The sequence below is a fragment of the Lepisma saccharinum genome, chromosome 15 (genome assembly GCF_977018435.1).
Source record: "Lepisma saccharinum chromosome 15, izLepSacc3.1, whole genome shotgun sequence".
NCBI lineage: Eukaryota > Metazoa > Arthropoda > Insecta > Zygentoma > Lepismatidae > Lepisma > Lepisma saccharinum.
Window position 1 is genome coordinate 20,072,621 of NC_139243.1, and position 23,612 is coordinate 20,096,232.

The 23,612-nt window shown below is 36.9% G+C and overlaps 1 protein-coding gene across 2 annotated transcripts in view; it reads left to right on the forward strand.

Annotated features, from left to right (window-relative positions):
• Positions 1–22,600, forward strand: part of LOC145999631 (short-chain dehydrogenase/reductase family 9C member 7-like) — a 66,794-nt gene extending 44,194 nt beyond the window's left edge. The window contains exons 2-8 of one of the 2 annotated variants that reach the window (XM_083136722.1): positions 2,183–2,395; positions 7,585–7,767; positions 14,787–14,919; positions 15,661–15,772; positions 17,274–17,372; positions 19,660–19,777; positions 20,967–22,599. In XM_083136722.1, coding sequence (XP_082992848.1) covers positions 2,183–2,395; positions 7,585–7,767; positions 14,787–14,919; positions 15,661–15,772; positions 17,274–17,372; positions 19,660–19,777; positions 20,967–21,133 — 1,025 coding nt within the window. In that variant the 3' untranslated portion in view covers positions 21,134–22,599. Of the gene's footprint in view, positions 1–2,182; positions 2,396–7,584; positions 7,768–14,786; positions 14,920–15,660; positions 15,773–17,273; positions 17,373–19,659; positions 19,778–20,966 lie in introns of both variants that reach the window. The other variant, XM_083136724.1, reaches the window with a different exon arrangement.
• Positions 22,601–23,612: the final 1,012 nt, after the last annotated feature.

Genomic DNA, 23,612 nt, shown 5'->3' on the forward strand with positions numbered 1-23,612 from the left:
GCGGGAAACAGAATTTCATCAGTGGTGGACTGCCTTTTCTTTGTAAATTTCTCTTGTTGACTTCTGTGGCTTTCCCGATGGCGCAGTTGTAGCGTCGTCGCCTTGTAATCAAGGGGTCCCGGATTCGATACCCGATGGAGGCACATAGTGGTTCAGATCCCACTTTAAACTGTAGGTCCAGTCCAGATTAGCCTTACAGTGCATAAGTGGACTTAAAACACCAACTCAATCAATCAATCTTGTTGACTTCTAGCTACATTTAAAACCTTGAACTGTTTTTTTTGGCCTTTTGTCTATCCGGATTAAGCGAAGTCCGGCTTATCGAGGTCCGGAATAACGAGGTTCTACTGTATTTCCTTTTCTTCTCTATTTTCCATTTTTATGTCACAGTCTTTGGATATTCTTTGCGTTTTTGCCCCTTTTCAACACCTTCCCAGTGGAGGTTTCTTTGTATAGATAGCGCCCAGGGGCTCAAGCCCCCTAGCCCTCCCTCCACCAAATACTGCCATGGCTACATGCATTCCACTTTGACCTCCCATTAAGCTCACCATAGATGCATGGTGTTCGTCGTCATCGAGAAGTTATTTTCACTCGCCTGCGTATTAGACACAGCCGTCTAGCACATGGTTATTTGCTGTAAGGGCTGGACCCTCCAATGTGTCATGTTTGTAACGTCATTTTAAGTATCCGGCATATCCTTGCTTTTCTCAGACAGACTTTTCATCTTCCCAACTGTGAAGATGACAGACAACAAAGTGTTTGAACACATATTTTAGCTTTTTGAGAAGAGCTGGTTTATTTCACTGTCTGTCAGGAATATTTTAGTTGTTTCTTACTTTGTAATACGTTGCGTTTGTCTCGCACAGGTCCCGTTACAACCTTGCATAACTTTTCTCACGGAGCTTTTTACACCTCGTGTTTTAAATTTTTAAGTCAGAATTTTCGATAAGGTTATATTTCCCCGCATACATTGAAGGATGCAAAATGGTCATATGCGCCGAAGCAGCCAACAATTTTAATTCAATCAATCAATCAATCCACTTTCACCCCAACCCCGCCAAAGAAAAAACCGCCACAATCATCTACAATATGAACTGGGACGAAAGCAGTATAGTTTAACTCTGTTCTTGTGACCATCGAAGAAAATACATTGAAGTTTATTAATATTTCTGCAGAATAGCCAACAGAAAAGTTGAGTGCAAAATGCAAAGTCTCGCATTTTCATATCCCACCACTTATTTCTAAGAATATCATAGTTTTCGTATTTGAATTCTTCTTCTTCTTTGTTAGAAGTCGCACAACAAATTTCGGAACTAAAATTTCTCCCTAATATCCGAAATGTTCATTGACTGAAGTGAATATAAGTTACAATAATTATTAGCATAACTAGTATTATATAATTTCAGTGTATTTATGATTTGAAATCGAAAAAAGAACAAAGAAAAGCATTTGAGCCTAAAATTTGTTTATCTGGTGTACCTAATTGATTTAGTTTATTTTACTTCGCGTTTTGTGCCTCTTGGTTAATTTGCGAAGATGGGGATGAGTGATGGAATGATGAATGGACATTCACAAACATCCAAGCCCGAGCAGGATTCGAACCCGGGACCCTTGGGGTGTGCGAAGTGCTACCTTTCCGGCTACAGGATCCGGCTGGTGTACCTAAGAATATTTGTTAAGATATACTAATAATAATAATTCGCTATGGCAATTACTGTTGAAATTATTACTATTCATTACTAAATTAAGATTATTACCTATTATGAACCTGGCTACAATTTGGCCTTGACCATGAAATTGATGTTTCATGACGGTGAGGATTAAAATAGGTAACTATGTCGTAGTGAAATGGAATTTTTTACCATTTTAATATATTTTCATTTATCTTAATGTTAAAACATCAATGCCGACCTCTGTGGCGGAGTGGTTAGCACAGTGCGCTACGACGCCACTGTTCCTGGGTTCGAATCGAGGCCTTGGTGCTCCTTGTGAGTGTCCTTTCATTAATTTAATCATATCTTCTCTTCGCGATTAGCCAAAAAGTGGTAGAAGTAAAATAAAGCAAACCAAATCAAAATGTTTAATCATAAAGGAAAAAACCAGGGTTTTATGATGTGTAATTATAGAGAGGTGCATGTTATGTGCAGTTATTCAATGGATTGGTTTAATTTTTCACCGCCAGGGTGCGACTCCGGCTTCGGTCATAAGTTGGCCCTTCGCTTGGACGCTGCGGGAGTGAAGGTTTACGCCGCCTGCCTCAACTCCGATGGAGACGGGGCGATGGAACTGCGCAAGAAATGCTCCGCAAACCTCGTCGTCTTGAAGCTTGACGTCACCAAAGAGGACGACGTTCGAGAGGCTGCGAAATATGTCCAGGCCACGCTCGGCAATAGAGGTACTGTGTAGAATGCACGTTTAACTCTAAAACTTCTTTTTTCCACTTCTTTTGTTAAATATTTAAATACCATGTTCAAACGCCAGAATTTTATTTTGGTATTGTCTAAATATGAAGCTTACACATGAATTTGAATATATATCCCCATTAGCCAATACCTTCGTTACGCCATTGTCAAACATTTTCCAAAACGCACTTTTTTTCACATAAAAGTTATTTTCTGTATATCAATGTGCATTGTTGTTATTTTGTTGCCGTGAAATATAATATTTCCAAAATATCGTTGGCATGTTTCAAAGCAAATTCATTATGCGTCTAAAACACGTGAGACTTTTTAAAAACATATTTTTAAACGTTTTAACCACAATATTTGAATGAGTTGTTTTTCTATCTTTCGAAAAATTCACTAAAACGACAAAATATCTGGTAACTATTTTCTCCCAATTTCTAGGTATATTCTTACTGTGAATGAAAGAAAGTTAATTATATTATAGTAAAGTAATGTTATAGTTATACATTGGATACCAGTGTGAATCAGTTTCGACAAGCCCGTTCAATGAACTATGCGTTCATTCCAGAAAAGAGAGAGAAATAAAGATAGAGAGAGACAGAAAACAAACTATAAAGCGTGTGGAAAGACAAATGAGAAAGTGTGAGAGAGAGAAAAAAGGAGGTAGAAAGAACGAAGAGAGAGAAAGTAAATTAATAGAAGACAAAAATAAAATGGTAAACATACGCGAGAGAGAAATGAAATTAATAGAGAGAGAGAGAGAGAGAAACAAAAAATGGATAGAAACAGATGAGGGAGAGTGAAGAAAAGAGAGAGAGAGAGAGAGAGAGAGAGAGAGAAAGATAAAAGAGGGAGAGATAATCTAAGGAAAGAAATAAATAGATAGAAAAGCAGCAATAAACACACACGAGAGAAACGGGGGATAAAGAAAGACTAAACTCGAGCAAGAGAGATTGATTAGAAAGGAACAAACTAACACGTTGATTCTTTAGTATTTACTTGATTTTAAAAAGTCCGAATTATTTTGACCTCGACAATAGCAGTTTTAGTTTAGTTTTTCATTCTGGATAATTATTTCGGGGTACAGCCTCGGAAAATCCGAAACGAATAGAAATAGTACGTACTACATTCATGCTAGAAACTAAAATTTAATGGTAAAGTAAGAAGCTCGCATTTGCATTTGCAAGGTGTATAGTACAGTGGGATCCATGAGTGTTACTTGAACGGACATAACACTGTAATATTGTAATATTGTCCATCACCATGTTCGTGCACTTTATTTGACCCAATAAGAGCTTCAAGAATTAAAATAAAACCCAAAACAAGCTGTTGACAACTTCTGCACCAGCATACATAAAAATCCATCTCTTAAAAACACACAGGATGCAAGAGAAAAATTAATTAAAACCGTCATGGACAATTTGCACGGTAATACTCATGGATCCCACTGTAAATGTATATACGTAATATACTTGAACGGACATAACACTGTAATATTCAATAACTCCTTTTCATGTAACCTGGTTATTAACGAAATTCGATTCCTGTACGAAGTATTTTTCTGACTAAAGTCTTTTCCTCTTTTAACTACATCTTGCTGAGATGTCTGATAACACTGAGCTCGGGATGTTTTAAGACTTGACTTTTAAAACCTCAAGGCATCAGGAGTATCTACACTCGCTGTGACCTTGGTTTTCCACTTCACTTTCTTTCTCGGTAACAGAATGCGGAAAGAGAAGCTACGTGGGAGAGTCAGATGAGTATAACACAAGTGTGCAAGGGCAACACTCATAGCTACGCTACTCGCCTGAACGTCTCGTGCTTTCTTATCTACGTTTGGAGATCTGGCCTTCTTTGTTTGATTTATTTCCCGACTTAAATAAGAAATTATTTCAAGCATGTATTGAGTTATACGAGGGTCACTATTTATATTTTGAGCCTAACAATGAAAAAAACAGGAATTTGGCATTGAAAACTGCTGTCTTGTTTTTCGAAGTATTCTCCTTTATGCTCAATACAGTTTTGCATTCGTTCGAACCATTTGTCAAAGCAGTTTTTCCAATCTTCTTGAGACACCTCCATAATATGGTTTTTGAACGCATCAACGGCGTCTTCCGCCGACGAAAATCGTTGTCCACGCAATTTATTCTTGACATTCGGGAACAAGAAGAAGTCATTGGGTGCCAAATCAGGACTGTACGGCGGATGACCCATCAATTCGATTTTTTGACTGTTCATAAAGTCGGTTGTTAGACGAGATGTGTGACAGCTGGCATTGTCTTGATGAAGAATGATCCGACGGCGTTTGTTTGTTTTCCGTATTTGACCGAAGACTTCTGGCAAACAAATTGTTGTGTACCATTCAGAGTTGACCGTTCTACGTTCCTCTAAAGGCACAGTAGCCACATGACCAGTTTTCCCGAAAAAACAGGCGACCATTTGTTTCGATGTGCTTCGAGCGCGAACAACTTTTGTTGGATTGGGTTCATGTTGAAACACCCATACAGTCGACTGCTGTTTACGTTCCGGCTCATATGCATATATCCATGATTCGTCACCTGTTACAATCTTATATACGTCTTTTGAAGCACCACGATTGTATTTATTGAGCATTTGTTTGCACCAATTGACGCGAGCGTCTTTTTGAGTTTTTGTCAAATTGTGTGGGATCCAACGAGAACATACCTTTTTCACAGATAAATGATCATGTAATATTTTATATATGCTGGTGGAACTAATGCCTATGGTTGCCTCAATCTCACAGTATGTCACACGACGATCTTGCAGTATTAGGTTTTGCACAGCATCAATGTTTTCTTGAACAACAACTGATTTTGGACGACCTTCGCGAATCTCGTCGGTGAGCGAATGGCTGCCACGATTAAATTCGTTATACCAGCGTTTCACAGTGGCAAAGGATGGGGCTTCATCGCCAAATGTGGAAGTAAGTTGATCGATGCACTCTTGTCTTAATAATCCACGTTGAAAATCGTAAAAAATCATCGCACGAAAATGTTCACGAGTTAATTCCATTTTATTGTTGTCGCGCAATCTCCAATGCAACATAAACAACACAAATGAAGCTATTGACAAAACATTTGAAGTACGTTATGGTCAATAATGCCAGACGATTCCGTGAAAACGTCAAATCGCGCCTAACTTCAATCAGTGTTGCCAAGGCTCAAAATATAAATAGTGACCCTCGTACAACCATAACCCTTATCACAATAAACCGATGTGGTTGTTTAAAAAATGACGCACAACTTTAAATAGCCAATCATCCGACTGCCGGATACTTCCGTGAATATGTTGGGTTAGGTATAATAAAAGGGCGGCCGCAGGGGGAGACAGGATGGGACTTAACCCCCTGCCTCGCTGAGATATTCTAGTTCATGTAATTCGAATGGTGAAATTGTAGCGATATTTTATTACAAAGAATATTGTTTTCTGCGATTTACAGGTTGTCAGTTACAGCAGTTAACTGCCATGCCATGTCCAACAAAATAACGAGAGAACGTTTACGTTGACTATCATAGATAGGGGTGTGCGGGACGGAAAATGTATTTTCTGGCGATACGCAACAGAATGTGTACCGGTACATTTTTAAATATCTGAGCATAAAATCTAATAAACCTAATTATTTGTGTCAATGAAAGGAATATAAGACAAATATTACAAGAATACGATGATAAAATAAGTGTGCAACAGTATATGTTATATCATTAATACTTACATGTCTGAACTGGAAAAAATGACGATTCAATGGCCAGGCTCATTTTTTGAGTGCTTCCTACAATTATCACAATACCTATGCTCTTACGTTTCATCAAGGTAACTTAATATTTTCATTGGAGCAAAACTTCATAGCACTGCATTTTTTGGAAACAACATAAGCACACAATAAAGCAGACATCAATCTTATATCACCAATACAACATGATAGCCATTCACGGAAAACAACCGAAATCTCAAACTGACACAAATGTTATCAGATGGCGTAACAGTCGTGAACATACGAAAATCGAGCTACAGAGACCGTTGGTGACTACCATAGACATACTACGGTTTCCAATGGGTGAAAAGCCAATGATCAGGTCCGGATTTAGGGGGACTTTGGTTTAATTTCATTCTTGTTACTTAGCATCGCTTTTCTGCCAATCTGCTAATTGGGACGATGAGGATGAGTGATTAGTATATGATGGAATTGAAAAAAAAATGGACAAATCACAAAGAAAACCCATGCCGGGACACTTGGCGCCGTAGGGCGCTGTGTCAACTAACCGCTCCGTCACGGAAGTCTGCCCAGGGAAACTTTGAATGAATGATTTGATTTATTTTTCTTGGCATTTCTGCCACTTTAGGCTAATCGCGAAGATGAGGATGAGTGATGATATGATGAAATCGATCAAGGAACACTCGCTAATAACACCCAGGTCGGGATTCGAACCCCGGAGTCCTGGCGTCGTAGCGCGCTGTGCAGGAAGGGTTTGGGATGGGGGCTACAACACCGGCCTCCACCTGCTTTGAAAAAGGGCCCCAAACTGGAAGATATTTGAAATATTTTTAAATAAGTAACTGTTTGAATAATTGAAATTGCGTTAAAAATGATCTCACAATGTTTTAAACACTGATCTCTACAGATAAAAATCCGGGCCTCCGGATAACGCGTGGATTGAGTATATTTGGTTAAATGAACACCTAGGGTATGGAGGTTGTCCGGAAAGTAAGGTGCAATCGACATCGAAGATAGCAGTAGGCATTTGGGTTGTTTTTCTTCTACGCCCTATGTTTTTTTTTCTTAAGGATTAGAATTCTCACGTTGTGGTAAACAAAGTGGCAGTATGGCGGTATACAATTTGCAAAAAGCAGTCCAGGGTGTACTATGTGGAAGTGAGGTTGACATTTGGGTGTACTAAGTGGATTACGATTTCAATAAGAACTGCACCACAAATCACGACAATATATAACAATAATAACAACAACGACGACTACAAATTATGGTTGGGCTCGAGCTCCATGCGTCCGTATAAGCTGGCCCCACTGACTACAAAACACACACACACACACACCCTCAACAATTTTCATGTAATAATGCTTGGAGCGACATCATTTGCCTTGTCTTCTCTGATAACTTATCATGGGATGTGTGTAACATTCTAATGTGCATTTATGTTTTCAGTGTTGTGGGGCATTGTTAACAATGCAGGAGTAGCAGCTGTGACTGAAATCGAATGGTGCCCAGTTGAAGTGTTCAAATACATTTTGGATGTGAATGCTCTAGGGCCTATTCGTGTGACAAAGGCATTTTTGCCACTGCTCAGAGATTCCTCGGGAAGAGTTGTGATAGTCGCCAGTCTTGCAGGTGGGTTATTATTATTATTTATTATTATCTCCTACTTTAATACTGTTACTTTTATAACATTCTGGCTTTTCTGTATGACATGTATAAAGTAAATACTACAGTATGTAACATTCTTATTCGTACACACGGATTTTCAAAGAAAATGCTTTAATATCTGAAAGGAAATACACTTTTTTCAAAATTGTTTCTTTACAATTCAATAACTAATATCATTAGGAACATAAAATCTTACCTACATTCTGTATAACCAATGACAATAATAAATTAAATGAAACAGAGAGAAACATGCCATTTTTGTACAACTTTTCTATTCGTACACTTAATAATATAAAGAAAAAAGTATATTCAGAGCAAATTGACTGACAGTTCTAATACTTTGATGCGTATCCTTCAGTGGCGTAGCATGAGCATTTCGGATGGGAACGCCAAGTTAGAAGGAAGGGTAGGCCTATTTTTTTTATTTTTCTTTTTGCTTAAGAGTTTACTTATGGAATTAGCCGACATATGTATTGTCTATTTAAAATCACAATCTCATTGTGTTTATTACATTAAGTCAGCCGGGTTCCGATAAAACATGATCCATGCTTGTTTTATGTAGAAAATAAGATGCCTCAGTGTGCAATAAATGCTTGGAGCACTGGTGTTCTATACCATTTTTAATTAGATTGCTCAAGTCAGAAACACCACACACCATTCGGAGTATTTTGCTTCACACGTAACACATGTGTAGCAAAACAGTATTTTATAATCAAGGAAACCTTTCGGCATGACGCAAGTAATTAAAAAACCTACCTCAATCACAAGCGCCTTTAGAACAACAGTAGACTTCATTGTTGTGGATGATACAACTATTGAATGATTTGGTTTATTTTACTTCGCTTTCTATCACTTTTGGCTAATCGCAAATATGAATATGAGTGATGATATTGATGAAGTTGATGAAGAGACACTCACAAAGAACAAACATGCGTAGGCTCGGAATTCGAACCGAAAACCTCTCGCGCTGTGCAAAACACACTGATACGAAGGGAGGGGGATGGATGATCCAACAATCGTACACTCTACTGACGTAACAGTGCCTATTAGTAGTAATTCAGAGTTTCAGACCACTGTTTATTGTATCTTGAGAATGCTGATAAACATTTTATAATAATTTTGTCAAGAGATCATACAATGTTAAGAGTTTTGAAACGAATACTGAACATTTCCACTGGCACAATATTAGGCAGTTAGATACTAACGAAAAAATATTTTTTTAAATAAATAGTTTTGTGGGTTAGGTGGTAGAGCAGCCACATAGAGCAGCCACAGGCTGAACTTCTACCATGAGGACTTTATCAACTTGTTTGACAAAAACTTTTTGTTCTTTTAGTTTTTAATGCACTTCACTGTTCTTGCGATAAATTACACGATGCAGTGGTCATTAAAGAAAGATACGTCAGTCAATATTGCTTATTGTAGCATCACACAGCATGAGCAGAGGCACGAGCGCGAAAAACCGGGTAGGAATTCTACTTCTGTCGTCTGCATCGGAAGTACAGCGCCTTGAATCGGAAGGCAGGAAAGGTCACATGACCCCTAGAACCAATCAGGTCTCCGTACGCCCGCGTATGGCGAGAGCATTTCGCCCGTGCTGTAGAAATCCAAGCCACAAGCAGTGGTGCCAAAAGCAGGGAAATTTCCCTAGGCACAGGGAAATTTGAGGGTGAAAAGGGAAAAGGGAAATTTAATGAAAAATAGCTAAAAAACAGGGAAATTTAAACTCACATTTTCGTTCTTTTAAAAAGTTCGAATTTTTTTTCAGCGTGTACTTTTTCCAAATGAATAGTTAGCAACAGTGACACTTTTCAGTAAGCATCTTTCTCCCTGTTATAGATGACCTTGACCGGTCAGTCTTATATTTGTCGCGTTTCATAGAAAGGCCTCAAGGCACGAGCCGCCCTGCACCTGGAAAGAATTTGTGATGCGATTTTCAACTTCTTTCCTTGTTCCATCCATCATTTCAGAACGTGTCTTAGTGGCTATAGGTGTGTAACTTTGCGTGTCCTGTGTCGTTGCAAGGAGAATGGAAGAGGTGACTAATAGGAAGCTACCTGCAACTCCCAAAAAGGTTCGAAAACGACGTGGGGATTTATATGCGGATGAAAAGATATCTGGGAAACATGTGAAAAAATTTCGTATTGAGTGGCAGGAAGACCCGCAGTTCAAAGGCTGGCTACAACCAGTTAAAGGTAACGAATGTAAGTGTAGGTGCATAGCTTTATGATTTTCATAAATATTTAATAATAATAATAATGTTTGTTCTTCAGGCAAAACAGGCGTCAAAAGAAGAATATTAACAGCAGGCCCCTAGCTAAGCTTTGACAATGGGTGGGTTTCAAAATCCGACAATCATTGCTCCGCAGAAGAATTTTTTTTTTTGGTTTGGGGATTTTTTTCGATACATTAGTGTTTTATTTTAAAATTCAAATGTTTATTTTAGGATAATTATATTATGAAACTATGATCAGTTTCTAGTATTTTATTCAATGGGGGGTTTGAACCCACTAAACCCCCTTATATACGATCCTGATTAACAGTTATAGTAATACAAAGATACAGCTTCAGATGTGTTTTGAAAATCGAGGGAAATTTAGGTCGAAAAAGGGAAATTTTACACTGGTAAAAGGGAAATTCTGCATTCGGAGATTGGCAACACTGGCCACAAGCTTTCCCTCCTTCTCTCTGCCTACAGGCAGGCATGGTCCTGTACGCCAAACCTAGCCGGCGTCCGGCAAGCAAAGACATTAGAGAAATGCTACAAGGAGAGCTGTTAGTGGAGTGTTGTAGACGGATCGCGAAAAATAGCTTTTATAATGCCATTATGCTCAAAGATGTATATAATTAGTCACGTTTTACTTTATATTTACAGCATTTACGCATTTTTAAAATTTTAAATCAGGGAACGCCGGGCGTATGGGCGTATTAGTATGCTACGCTACTGGTATCCTTTGGTTTTAATTACTGAATGACACCTGTTCTTCATAGAATTTACCAGTTTCCGACATGTTTCAGAGCTTATTTTATTCCACTCGGCTTGTACAACAGTTGTCAACTCTTGTTTGGACTTGACGCCTGCTTTATGGACTCGCCTCTTCAAAATTGCCCATAAATGCTCAAGGGATTTAAGTCTGGACTTTGAGCTGGTGTTTGTAGTAGTTTGGGCACATTCCATATTGGCCAATTCATGTTAACTCCAGGCGCGGCTCGTGCATAATTTTCCTGGGGGTTCACCAAAATTATGCAAAGTGGACTTATCTAAACCTTTTGAGACACTACACGCTTTGGTTCGTAAAAATAGTACTGGGAAAATTATCAAATTTTGGCCGGTAGATTACTGACAAAGTTAATTTGCTTTATGTTGAGATAACAGTGACAGCACCAAGGAGTGTGTGTGTAGGGGGCGATCATTTTAATTTAAGATTTTCGTATGGTATTGTATTTAGGGGTATCTCAGAATTCAGAAAATATTCTCGCCTCAATTTTGCCTCTTCCACTCTTGCCAACTCTTTTCTGGTCCCACCACTGTCAAATAGACTATATTATTGGAACTGGATCCTGAACCTACAGTTAAAAATACAAATCTCTGCCTGCTAAAATGAGTATGTATCAGTAATCGAACCCAAGACCCCTTGATTACAAGATAATTCTTATATAACTATTCGAAAGTATATTGCTAAATCAAAGTGATTAGATTCGATTCAATATGTTAACTTCTCGCACAGCAACAACTACACTCCTTCCAATACACAATCCACCTCACTTCACTCAACGTATCACTATGCCATATATATTTCAATCACCAGCCATGCACTTCAAAACAAACTAACAAGTATGCAGACAATGACACGTAACAAAGTTAAATGGGCGTGTCCCTTCGAACACCCTCTCGCGCTAGAGTATAACTGATCGCACGAAACCCAAATAACTTTTTGGTCGTCTTCTGACGTAAGTGCGAAATGCCTTCATTGTTAGGTTAGGCTTGAATAAATAGCAAATATTACATTTTTGGTCAAGCACGGTAAGCCCCGAAAATTGAGTGTATATAAATAGCCTAACATGTCAACGAAAGCATTTAGTCTGACGTAAGAAGACCAAAAGGTTGTTTAAGTCTTGTCCGATAAGCAACCCCTCGCCCTCGCGCTATTTTTGACTTTTCGGCTTCTTCCACCTGAAGTGTTTCCATCTTAAAGATGAAAACTCTGAATGTGTAGGCAAGTTGTTTTCTATCATATTTATCTTATTTGTCCCATCATCTTTACTTCTAGCTTTCGTTTGGGGTCACCTCTACATTTATATTACACCCTCTTCATTAATCTAATAAGTCTTGTAAAATATAAAAATACAAAGAGAATGCCAAATGAATTCAAATTGAAACACATAGTGCAACACTGGAAGAGAGAAGAGCGTGGTTGACTCCAGCTCGCTGGTGATCCTACGAACTGCGCATGTCCGTTTTGACGAGACGACCTTCCTGGAGTAGCCGACTGCATGTATTTTCGCCATATGTACGCGTCGAGCTTCTGCTAGCCGTCCTAAGCTTTTAGCATGGTAGGGGTTGGCGTGCGGAGGTTCAGCGGAGACTTTGCAGGAAACGGAACTAGAGGGGAGCTGAGTGGCTCTGGCCCGCGGTTTCTTCTTCTCACTAAGAGAATTTGGCACTCTACGCTTATGAACTTCTCAGTTATTGTTTATTTTGTATATTACTGGGGGTTCACTGCACATTTGCGCTATACAGCCAACCGCGCCTGGTTAACTCACACCTTATGCTTACTGTCATTGTCTTGTTGGAATCTGTAGATAGGCAGCATGTCCATTTTTTGGGCACTCTGCTTTACATTGTTCTTCAATATATCCAAATAGACATATGCATCCATGATACCATCAATAAATGAACCTTTCTCTCTAAATTTGTTTACTATGTATTGAACTGTGGAGTGTGATTATTGACTGTTTGTCCAATTTTTCTTAACGAATAACCTCTAAGGTCCAAATTTATAATAACATCCTTCAGATCGGAACTAAGTTCCTTCACCTTGCCCATTTCGAACATGCTGATAGATAGATGATAGGTCTACAACAATACCTACGCCAGCATTTCGCTTGACGGGGAGAGCACCTGCATGTTTAAACTTGTTATGAAGTTGCAAATTGCACGAAATCGCCCGAATAGCGGTGGCACTGTATGCAAGGAAGATTGAAACTCTTGCCTGTACGAATAACAATGTTGCATGAAACAGCATGTTTTTCTCTTTTCACACAAATTATATGCTCTGTTTATACACTTTGAACATACATTTTTATTGACATTTGTTTGTGAAACCTTCATTAATTTCCAGGTACATATGAAAATGATTATATTTACTAGTAGATATGACATTTTTTCTCGGAAATTCTATGTGTACGAATAACAATGTTACATACTGTATAAGGGGTTTAGGTAATATTGTAAATATTTAATACCAGTAACCTCCTCTAAATCCTAGTTCTAATTTATTTCCTTGGTTCTTACTTACAAAATAATTCATATGAACTAAACACAGTATAGAAGAATTAATTGGTCCAGTCAGTAGAACATCTGAACTGTACACATGGAAGACCATGGATCGATTTTGAGAGTCAGTGATCTAAGGTGGGAATTTGCAGGCAACACAGGATGCCTGAAGCAGTTCTGGGTTTCTCCCAGTCTCTAATAATGGGTACCTATGGGGTTAAGGTGCTGATCACACCACCTCTGCAAATGACTGAGGTTGGGAATGTGTGATGTCCTACGTTCTCCCCTATCCATAGAACTTTAGGGCATGTTGCAGAGTGCAAGTGTAGTTTTACATTTGCACAAGGTAGTTATGTAAAAAGGATTATATATAATTTAATGCTTCTGCTCCCTAAAGTAATAAAAGTACAATATTGGGAAATTTGTCAAATTATTACAAATAAGAATATTTGTTTTTCACTCATCTTCAAGGAAATATAGTCATGTTTCCTCATGCTTATCTAATTTAATTCAATTACATGATAAGAATTGTACATTTTTCCTTAACATTGAAGTATGAGTAAATGCACTTTAAATGAACTTTGAGTGTTCTTAAAAATAATCCACAACTCAGTTTCCTTGTTTTGTTAATAGATATCCATGTGTGATAGGATCTTTCAGCTAATATCACATATTTCTATCCTAATCTATAGAGGAAATTTTTATCTCCTTGAAAGTTCGAAGTCATTTTAACTAACACTGTAATATGTAAATTAATTATATTTAGTATTATCTGTTACAATGTCCTCCATCTAATCTTATACAAATTTGTTGTAAACAGTTGATTTTTCATAATTCCTTGCATACATTGAAAATGTCTTGATTTGCAATGTTCTAATTATGTAGAATGCAAGGAAATTTGAAACCTTTGATTGTTTTGAAGATGAAAGGAAAATTGGTGAGTTTAAACCAAATAGTCACAAACTACTAACATTTTTTTAGAATCAACTGAAAAAAATTATTTTAGAGTTCCTTTGAATGGAGCCATGAGTGACATTATAATTCCACCACCGTACTAACTGGTGTGCAATCACAGAGCAGAACGGTTATTTTGAAAAAAATCCTGTTTCCCTACTGGCTGCTTTGTGAAGGGGGAATTTTAACATTGTCGGCTCTTGTAAAAGTGGTGGACCTAATTGGCTGTTTGACCCTGAGTTCCTTCCCAGGTAGATGCTGCAACACAAGGTCGCTGCCATAAAGGCAGTCTCCATGCCGTTTCCAGGCCTGGCGGAACTATAGTGAATTGTTTCATATGCATATCTTGGATTCTATTATAAGATATGTTACTTTCACACCTTTGTGGTGAGTTTGTAGGGTCGCTAACATTTCACAGACACGCCATTTAGTGGTTCTGTGATAAGGAATGTACAAATGGAAGAACTAGAATTGATGCCACTTTTAGAACTCTGGCTGGATATAATGTAATTTTTGTGCATTTCTCACACAGGACGATACACCATACCTGGTTTCTCTGCATACTCCATGTCCAAACATGCAGCTGTTTCCTTCGCAGATGCTCTAAGGAGGGAGATGAAGAAATTTTCTATCACAGTCCACACTATAGAACCCACAATGTACAAGTAAGTTGTGTATTTGTAATGAAGAAAATTCTAATGCAATACAAGTTTGATTGTTATTTGAAGTAGTGCAAAGTAATTCAAATTGAATGTTTTGTATGCTTGACTGGTTTACAAATTTCTATCAAATGATAGATTGATTTGGTTTATCTTACTTTTTGGTTAATTGCAAAGATGAGGATGAGTGATATGATGAAACTGATGATGGGACACTCACAAAGAACACGCAGTTCAAACCAGGGAACCCTGGTGTTCTAGTGCCCTGTGATAACCACTCCAACATAGAAGTCTGCTCAAATTTCTATCAATCACTCAAAATGACATAGGTTAAATTCTTCTAAATTGTGTACCTTTTTTGTCAATTATGTTTCAAGTTGACACCAAATTATGAGAAACAAGCAGAATTTATCATTTCTTCAGGTAATATTTCAGATTTTAAAGCTTTCTTTAATATAATTATGAAATGCTTGTTGAATGACTAGTTCCATGTTTGAAAATGAATGCTGCAAATTAATATGAAATCACAAAACTATTATACTTTGAAGAGAAGTTTTCATGTTTTTGAAAATTACTTTGGTTCGACTTTTTACTTGTAAATGTCAAAATATAGATGAGCATTGGAATAACATTGAAATGTTTCTGGTCCACTATTGCTTGCTAGAACCCAGATAACTGATTAGAAAATATGGAATTTTTGCAAAACAGTGTACAAGTGAGGTAACTACTTTGTCTGTTCTCTTCTAGGACTCCTATCTCTGAAGAAAATTTCATAAAGGGAAAGTTAGATGAGCTGTGGAGGAAATGTCCAAGTGACATTCAACTAAGTTACGGGGAGGAATACTATAAAGATTTCCAGGTGAGTAAAACGTGAAGAATAGAATAATAAATTAATTTCATATTTTTATTTTTTTACTCACTTTAATGCCAATCTACTGTTATACTAAATTTTTGTTGCTTAGCCTACCTGCTTTATACTGAATAATAGTCACCTAGAGTTTTTCACACTTGAATGCCCTTGTACCCAATACTTGTTGCCTACATATTTCTGATGCCTATCTGCTTTTATACGAAATATTAGTCACCTAGATTTCATCACACTTAAATGTCATTCTGCAATTACATATAATTTGTTGTTTTTAATGCCAATTTGCTTTTATACCGAGTATTCATTGCTTATATTTTTCCTCAATCAATGTCAATTTGTCTTCATAGTGAATATTTGTTACCCAGACTTTTTCAGTTCAGTGTGATTCTGCTTTTATATCAAATTAATACTATTCGGAGAACAACTTCCATTATAATTCATTACACGAAATCACATCCATCATCATATTTCATGCAAACAGATTAGATCCTGTGTTGGAAACATGCCATGCCATGTAAGCATTGTGTGTATGGTTGTTGTTCAAGGCATGATTATCATGATCATATGAGGAATGTATATGCATAAAATACTGCAAATTTTCTCACTGTAAGAAGGCATCTCATATCTGTTTACAGGACTTTACGCTGTTTTTCCCCAAACAGGGGGAAACTAGACCTTGGATTTTTAGGTTCTAAAAAATGTACTTTTAGGTTACTAAAATAGGTTTTAAAAATATTAAATTAGACTAAAAGAATCCTGAAGTAGGTTCCAAAAAACCTAAAATGGTTCATAGTTCCTGAAAAATACTAATTAGATACAATTGTTAAAAACAAAATTTCAAAGGGACTGTGAGAAATTTTAATAGATATATAACCATCAAAAATATTAATTTTCTAACCAAATTTCTATTTCTATGCATCATTTTCAAAATGATCCACTAATTGTTGTAAAACTAATGCTTGTATCATTAGCAATTTTGCTCTCTAAGAGAATGTTTCAAACAAGTTAGTCATTGAATTTTTTCATTACAAAACAGAACAAATACCTCTGTGGGATGTAACAATAATAGAAAACCTTAAAAAATATACAAAAACCTAAGAAAAGGTTTGATTTGGGCACAAGAACCTAAAATAGGTTCTAACAAGCAAAATAGGTTATTTTAGGCACTATAAAACTTCATCAGTTGTTGCATTTTTTAATGAAACGCTGATGTAACTTTTTATTTCTCATTTACCTGCAAAGGAAAAAATAGGTTAAATACCTAAAATGAGAGGTCTAGTGATAACGTCAAGTTGAATATCATCCATTCTTGTCATCTAGATATGTGACGAAAATTATTGCATGCTTGCTGTATTATCATGTTCACTTAAGAGCCAAGATATAAGATATCCTTTGGATATCCACAATTTTTAATTACATCCTTCTAACTTAGCAATTAGTTGTAGAAGTTAATTTGGAGGGATCAGATAATAATGACTTCCATACTTTTCAGGACACTGTAGGCAAACAGTTGAAACGTGCAAAACCTCACTCCAAGATCTCAGAAGTGGTTGATGATATGTTCCATGCTGTAATTGGGGAAAATCCTAAGGTAATGCAGTTATATTTATACCAAAATTACCTCTCTCAAGATTCGCAAACAAATACTTTTGTTATATTTTTATAACATTGCATCAAATTTCTACCACTGTAGATAAATCACAAAAATGAAAAAATAATGAAGCAACAGCTGCAACTTGATTCAAATTCAAAGGTTTGCCTTCACAGTGCTAAAATCTACCCTACACTGCCTTCTGTTACATTCAATAAATTCACACATTTTTGCAGCTACAGTAAAACAAACAAAAGCTATTCACATATTAGCTAAAGTTTATAATGAAATACGAGGCGTATTTTTTAAGTAAGTACCGTTTTGATATGTACAAAAAACAAGTAAACTTTTTTGTAACAATTTTATTGTTACATGAAAGACCACACTTTTATCTACTTTTCCACATCATTGCCACCAATATTAAGGCACTTATCATATCGAACAACAAGCTTTTGTATTCCGTCGTCATAGAAGTTTGCCGCCTGAGTTGACAGCCACTGCAACGCGGCCGTTTTGAGGCTATCGTCGTCATCGTGGCGCTGACCTCCGAGATGCTTCTTCAGTTGCAGAAACACGTGGTAGTCACTGGGTGCTAGATCAGGGCAGTATGGAGGATGATCAAATTGTTCCCAGCCAAATGATGCGATGAGATCTTGACAAGAAAAGTAAAGGCGCTACCTAAGCGTTTGCTTTTGTGCGCCTCAGTTAACATTTTTGGTACCCATCGTGAGCACAATTTTCGATAGTTTAAGCGTTTGGTAACAATTTCGTAGATAACACTTCTTGAAACTTCAGGGAACTCCTCTGATAACGAAGAAATCATGAAGCGTCTGTTCTCTTTCACTTTTTCGTCAACTTTCTGCACCAAATCGACAGTGATCACTGAGGGTCGCCCACTCCGTTCCTCGTCATGAAAATTCTTTCGGCCATCTTTGAAAGCTCTTATCCATTTGCGTACCATTCCATCACTCGTAATGTTTTGTCCGTACATTTCACAAATCTGACGGTGAATTTCAACTGCTTTCACGCGTTTAGCACTAAGTAAATGAATAACAGCGCGTATTTCACAGTCGGCGGGATTCTCAATCGGCGGAGGCATTTTAAATACGCAAAAGCAAATGTATACACGATCGATTGTTGCCGCAAAGGCGTCTGTGGCTTGCCAACAGATGTAGGTACACAGTGCGCATGCACGGGACACCGACCGCAGCGATGCAGCGGCGGAATTTCAAAATGGTACTTACTTTAAAAATACGCCTTGTACCTTTATTATAGCTTATATACAAAAAATATACATAAAAACGTAACATTTCCACCCTCTAACAGGGTCTTCTTCAGACGAAACTAAACAATAAATGTATTTTATGTATTTTTTATACTATAAAAGTTGGCCTTGGTCAGCATTTTAATGCTTTATTAACATGGCAACAAGGACAGTGTGAAAAAAATTACGTAAGTTAAACATTTTCTTGAATGTTCGCATAAACATTTTTCCACACTAAGAAAAATATTTTTAAAATGCTTCTTCAGGCTGTCCAAGAAGTTTCAAGCATTAAAAAAACCTCACAACATTTGTCCCAAGTTATAAAGCTTAAAAGGATAAAATGTGACATTTATATTCAATGCATTTGTTCTCAGAAGGTTTCAAACTTGAAAGGATAGAAATATGAAAGAAATTAAGAGAGAATTCACACCGAAGCGACAACCAACAGGTGACACGTGTTGCTTGAGGATTTCACCAATCGATCACAGGCTTGTGCAGTCTGTCACCCTACATATTTTCATATTTGTAAAGATCCTGACTCCGATCAGGAATTTTATGATATATGTGTGTATTTTGTTTGTGAATAATAAACGTTTAAATGCTTCACTTACTTTCTTTAAGAAGCAAAGAAAATCTATTGTAACTCATTACCAGGTGAAAATACAGTTTCTCGTGGGCGAGCACCATGCTCTCTTCCTGTTGCTCCTCAGACACAACTGAAACAAAGACGGCTCATATTTCGGATTGTGGGATACTCGGAAAGGAAGGTAGACGAAAGCTTGTGTCTCACGCTTCCACGAAGCTCAAATTACAAGCATTTGAAAATGTAAGTGAGCGCAGAGCTCACATGCGAGTAACGGCAGGTTAAGCATTTCACCTCTGCTGCCCGCATCTTACTTGTATCTTTCCTTCATTGCGCAAGTCTCTGTTTCATGCATATTCATAGTATGTAATATTTGTCTTATTTTACTATACACATAGAAGATACACACAAATATTTAATAATTAATTTAAACATTTCAGTATCGATACGTTCCAAGCATTGTTGCACAAATCAGAGCACGAATTCTCTCGTCACTTCCAACTGATCTTCAGGATTCCATACTAGGAATGGCACAGCCAAAAACACCACCTGCTGCTGGTAAGTGGGCATTTTATTTTACTTTTATCAACAATCACACTATCATAAATGAATTGGGCCTAAAGGAAATCGGTAAGGATGGAAAAGATTGGATTGATATTGCCCAGGAGAAGGACAGGTGGAAGGCTTGTGTTGCTGCAGCCATAAACCTTCGGCTTTAAGAATGCTAAAGAGCTCATGATATAGGCACATGAAAAAATGAATATGACATGTGCATGAAAGCATCATGATAAAATTAAATATTGTGGAATATAATGGTTCACTTGCAAGTATGGAAGAAAAGAAAAAAATGTTTATCAGGAAAATGATTAGTAAAATAGAAAAATTGCTGTAAAAAAGAAGTGTGCATTTATTGACTTATAAGAATATTAAAATTTATGGACATTTTTACCTTTAACCCATTACCTGCGGCAGATCTATGTATAGTCTCTCTAAAAATAGTCCTTTTTTGCAAAGCGTCTATACATAGATGGTATTTCAAAATTAACAGTTGTCTTGCGGGAAGTCATTTTTAGACACACCACTTTTTCATGCTTTTATGAGTCTACATGGGCAAGAATCCATTGTTGATGCTTTCTCGGTTCCTGAAAAATATATATATATATATTTTTTTTGTAATGAGTCTTCCTGCATTTTACAATTTGCGGCAAAGTGTATATGTATATACATATATTGCTTTCCTAGTTTCATTATGCAGCAAGTCTTTGTATAGTTATTATTTACAATGAAACAAATTTCCGGTTGATCTATGTATAGATGATTTCTTTTTTGGAAGCACTTTCCTTCAACGTCGTGGCAGGAAAGGGGTTAACATTGTGCCATTTCCATATAAAATGGACATGGACAAAAATCCAGATTTAAAATTACTAAATGTATGCTTTGAAAACAAATATGGAAAATTGAAATATTCCATTAATCTGGATGATTGATACAGTGGAATCCCGATTTTACATTCCCAGATTATACATTCAATCTCAAAGGCCCCAATAAGAGCAAAATTTCTCTGGATTTTATATTTTCCCACATATTAAACCTTGGTCTCCTGAAAAATATTTGGATAATACAAATGGCAGATACTGTAGAAAAGTGTATAATATAGAGTCCAAATATCAATTTGGTAAAAATTTCATTTGCATTTGGTTATCGTATTTCATTAACCATATTTATATGTATAAACATTATCTTACAGCTTCTGCACAACACAAAAAGCTGCCACCACTGCAGAATCCATATAAAGACAGATTGAGAAAACCCAGTTTGGTCCGCCATGTCTCATTACCTTCCAGAGAGAAGAATCCACTGGAAGTGCTTACTGAAAATGAGAGTGAGCCAACGTTTACTTGGCCAGCAAAGTGAGATTAAAGATGTATTTCTTGGAATGGCAGTTACAATTAGCCCTGACCCAATGCCGATATACTGGTACTAGATTGTGTCGGTATGTTCTTAATTACCAATACATAATGACAAACAGTTCTGAAGTTTGTGTATCTGGGAACTGCAATGGGCTTCTGTAAAATTAGAGAACTTTTTAGAACTGGAATTTATGGATAAAAATCAATCCTCATTAAGAGTTCAGCTATTCTACAGAGAATGAATGACACTAAATGACACCATCTTGGAGTACTAATATCCTGGGAATTGTGCAAAATGAGGAATTTTAATTAATTCTACACTAACATTATGCGACAAAAATGGATTTTGCAACCAATGCTTTATTTGGATTGTCTCATATAAGTGGTTTAATCCTAGAATATTTATATTCTAATACTTTTAATTATTGTGAAGAACTTTTAAGTTGCTTCAATATTAAAGCTCTCAGGGGGGAGGATGCTCGGCTGATTTTGGGGATAGTTGGAGGAATGCTTGTGTGGATGAACATGGAGACAATGCAGTAGACTGTGGGAAGTTTATGCAAATTATCCTAGCTGGAAAATTTTCTTAACTGGGGGCATGTTCCCTCCCCCCTTTTAGAATGCTGTCTGTATTGATATCACCAAGAATCTGTAAGAGAATCGGACGAAGTTGATATGGACTTAGCCTTATATAAAAACATTAGGAATGTAAAGATGTTTTACGAATACAGAACTTAAAAATAACTTTGTAAAATAATATGTATTTCATGTTTCTGGTTATCAACAAATCTGAATAAAACAAACACATACCTGAAATATGTTTTCTACCTCAGTAATGGAAAAAAATGCTATAAACGAAAGCACATGGAGATATCCAGGTTGTCTGTTAAGGAACTTGCAGATCAAAGTCACAAGCAACACTCACAAACTGCATACCCCTCCAGTCTGTAGAAAAGCATTTACTGCACATTGGCTACCAACAGATGGATGCTGTAGAAAAATGATCCATTCCGAGTGGGAATATGAGTGACATGTGCAGGGTATTGTGTCACCCCAATATAAAGGGCTGTATTTATTTCTGGGGCATTCCATGTGAAAGTGCCCCTGAACTTCAATTTTTTAAAATTAAATGCAATACTGTAACATTATCCTATCTTATGAGTGAACAGTCTAAAATTGTCATTTGCATAAAAATTCAAGTACTATACATAATTAAGTTAGAAGGTATTTTAAATTCATTCTTGGTTTTGGACTTTTAACCACTGTTATTTTCAAAAAAATTACCAACGTTTCGGAGGCTGAATCTGCCTCAGTCTTCAGGGTAGCGTGTAGTCTGTTAAATCATATGTAATGTAATCATATGAAGAATCCTCCCTGGCAAACGTAATGTATATAGAGGTCCTTGTGACCGACAGACAAGGTGGAGCCTAGGCCACCGAGAATAATCCTCAAAGTCAACCAATTATAGACACCATATGATTTAACAGACTACATGCTACCCTGAAGATGAAGGCAGATTCAGCCTCCGAAACGTTGGTAAATTTTTTGAAAATAACAGTGGTTAAAAGTCCAAAACCAAGAATGAATAAATCACCACTGATTAGCTACTAAGAAGTATTTTACATTATTTTTCAGTTTTGATTTACCTGTGTTTTGCACTGTGTGCCACCCGTGACATCAAAAAACAATTAATTTCTCCTTGACTGTGACATTTCCCCCTCAACTCCATTAGAATATTTTTAGGTCAACCACCTTATGTCTCTCTCTTAAACAATTTATTTTTCCTATTTTGAAAATTCACAGAAATTAAAATAAATTTCTTATTAAGAGGGAGTACTTCATCTGTCCCATCTGTGACCCAAAAGTGTTCAATTATTGTTATAAATTTGGGAAAGTGTTTTAAGGGTGGTTATCTTTAATCAACAGTGTTGTTTCATATTTCATTGCACAGAAACTGTAAGAAACATTTTGCTTAACAACCAGTAGAATAGTTACTCCAATATCAAAAATGTAGTCCGCATATCCCACCCGTGCGTGACAACGGAATGACCCTTCTGCAAGTTCATTTCTAACTACCAAATGTCACTTTCGTCTGAGTGAACTTTCAGACTGAAGTGATACGCAACATGTGACAGGCACCAACTGACAAGTGTAATCAATGCAAACTTTTGAACCAAAATGACATGATAAGCTGCACATGTTGCTCAAACAGGACCATTCTCTCAATGGCATACATCGTATTACCTCCACCCATTGTCTGTGCTTGCATGGTGAAATGCTTGATTATACACTGACTGAGCCCGTGCTGCTTGTCACTTTGGTGTTGAACCCTCCCTCTAGTGCACCACTGGTCCCCTGTTGTATGCCGATTGTCTCCTGTAACTTGAGCCTGAAAGCTCCCATTGGCTGTCTCCTTTATATCCTTTTTTTAACCTTACCTATCAACAGGCACGTAAATTTAACTTCCTTTCAAACTCCTGAAG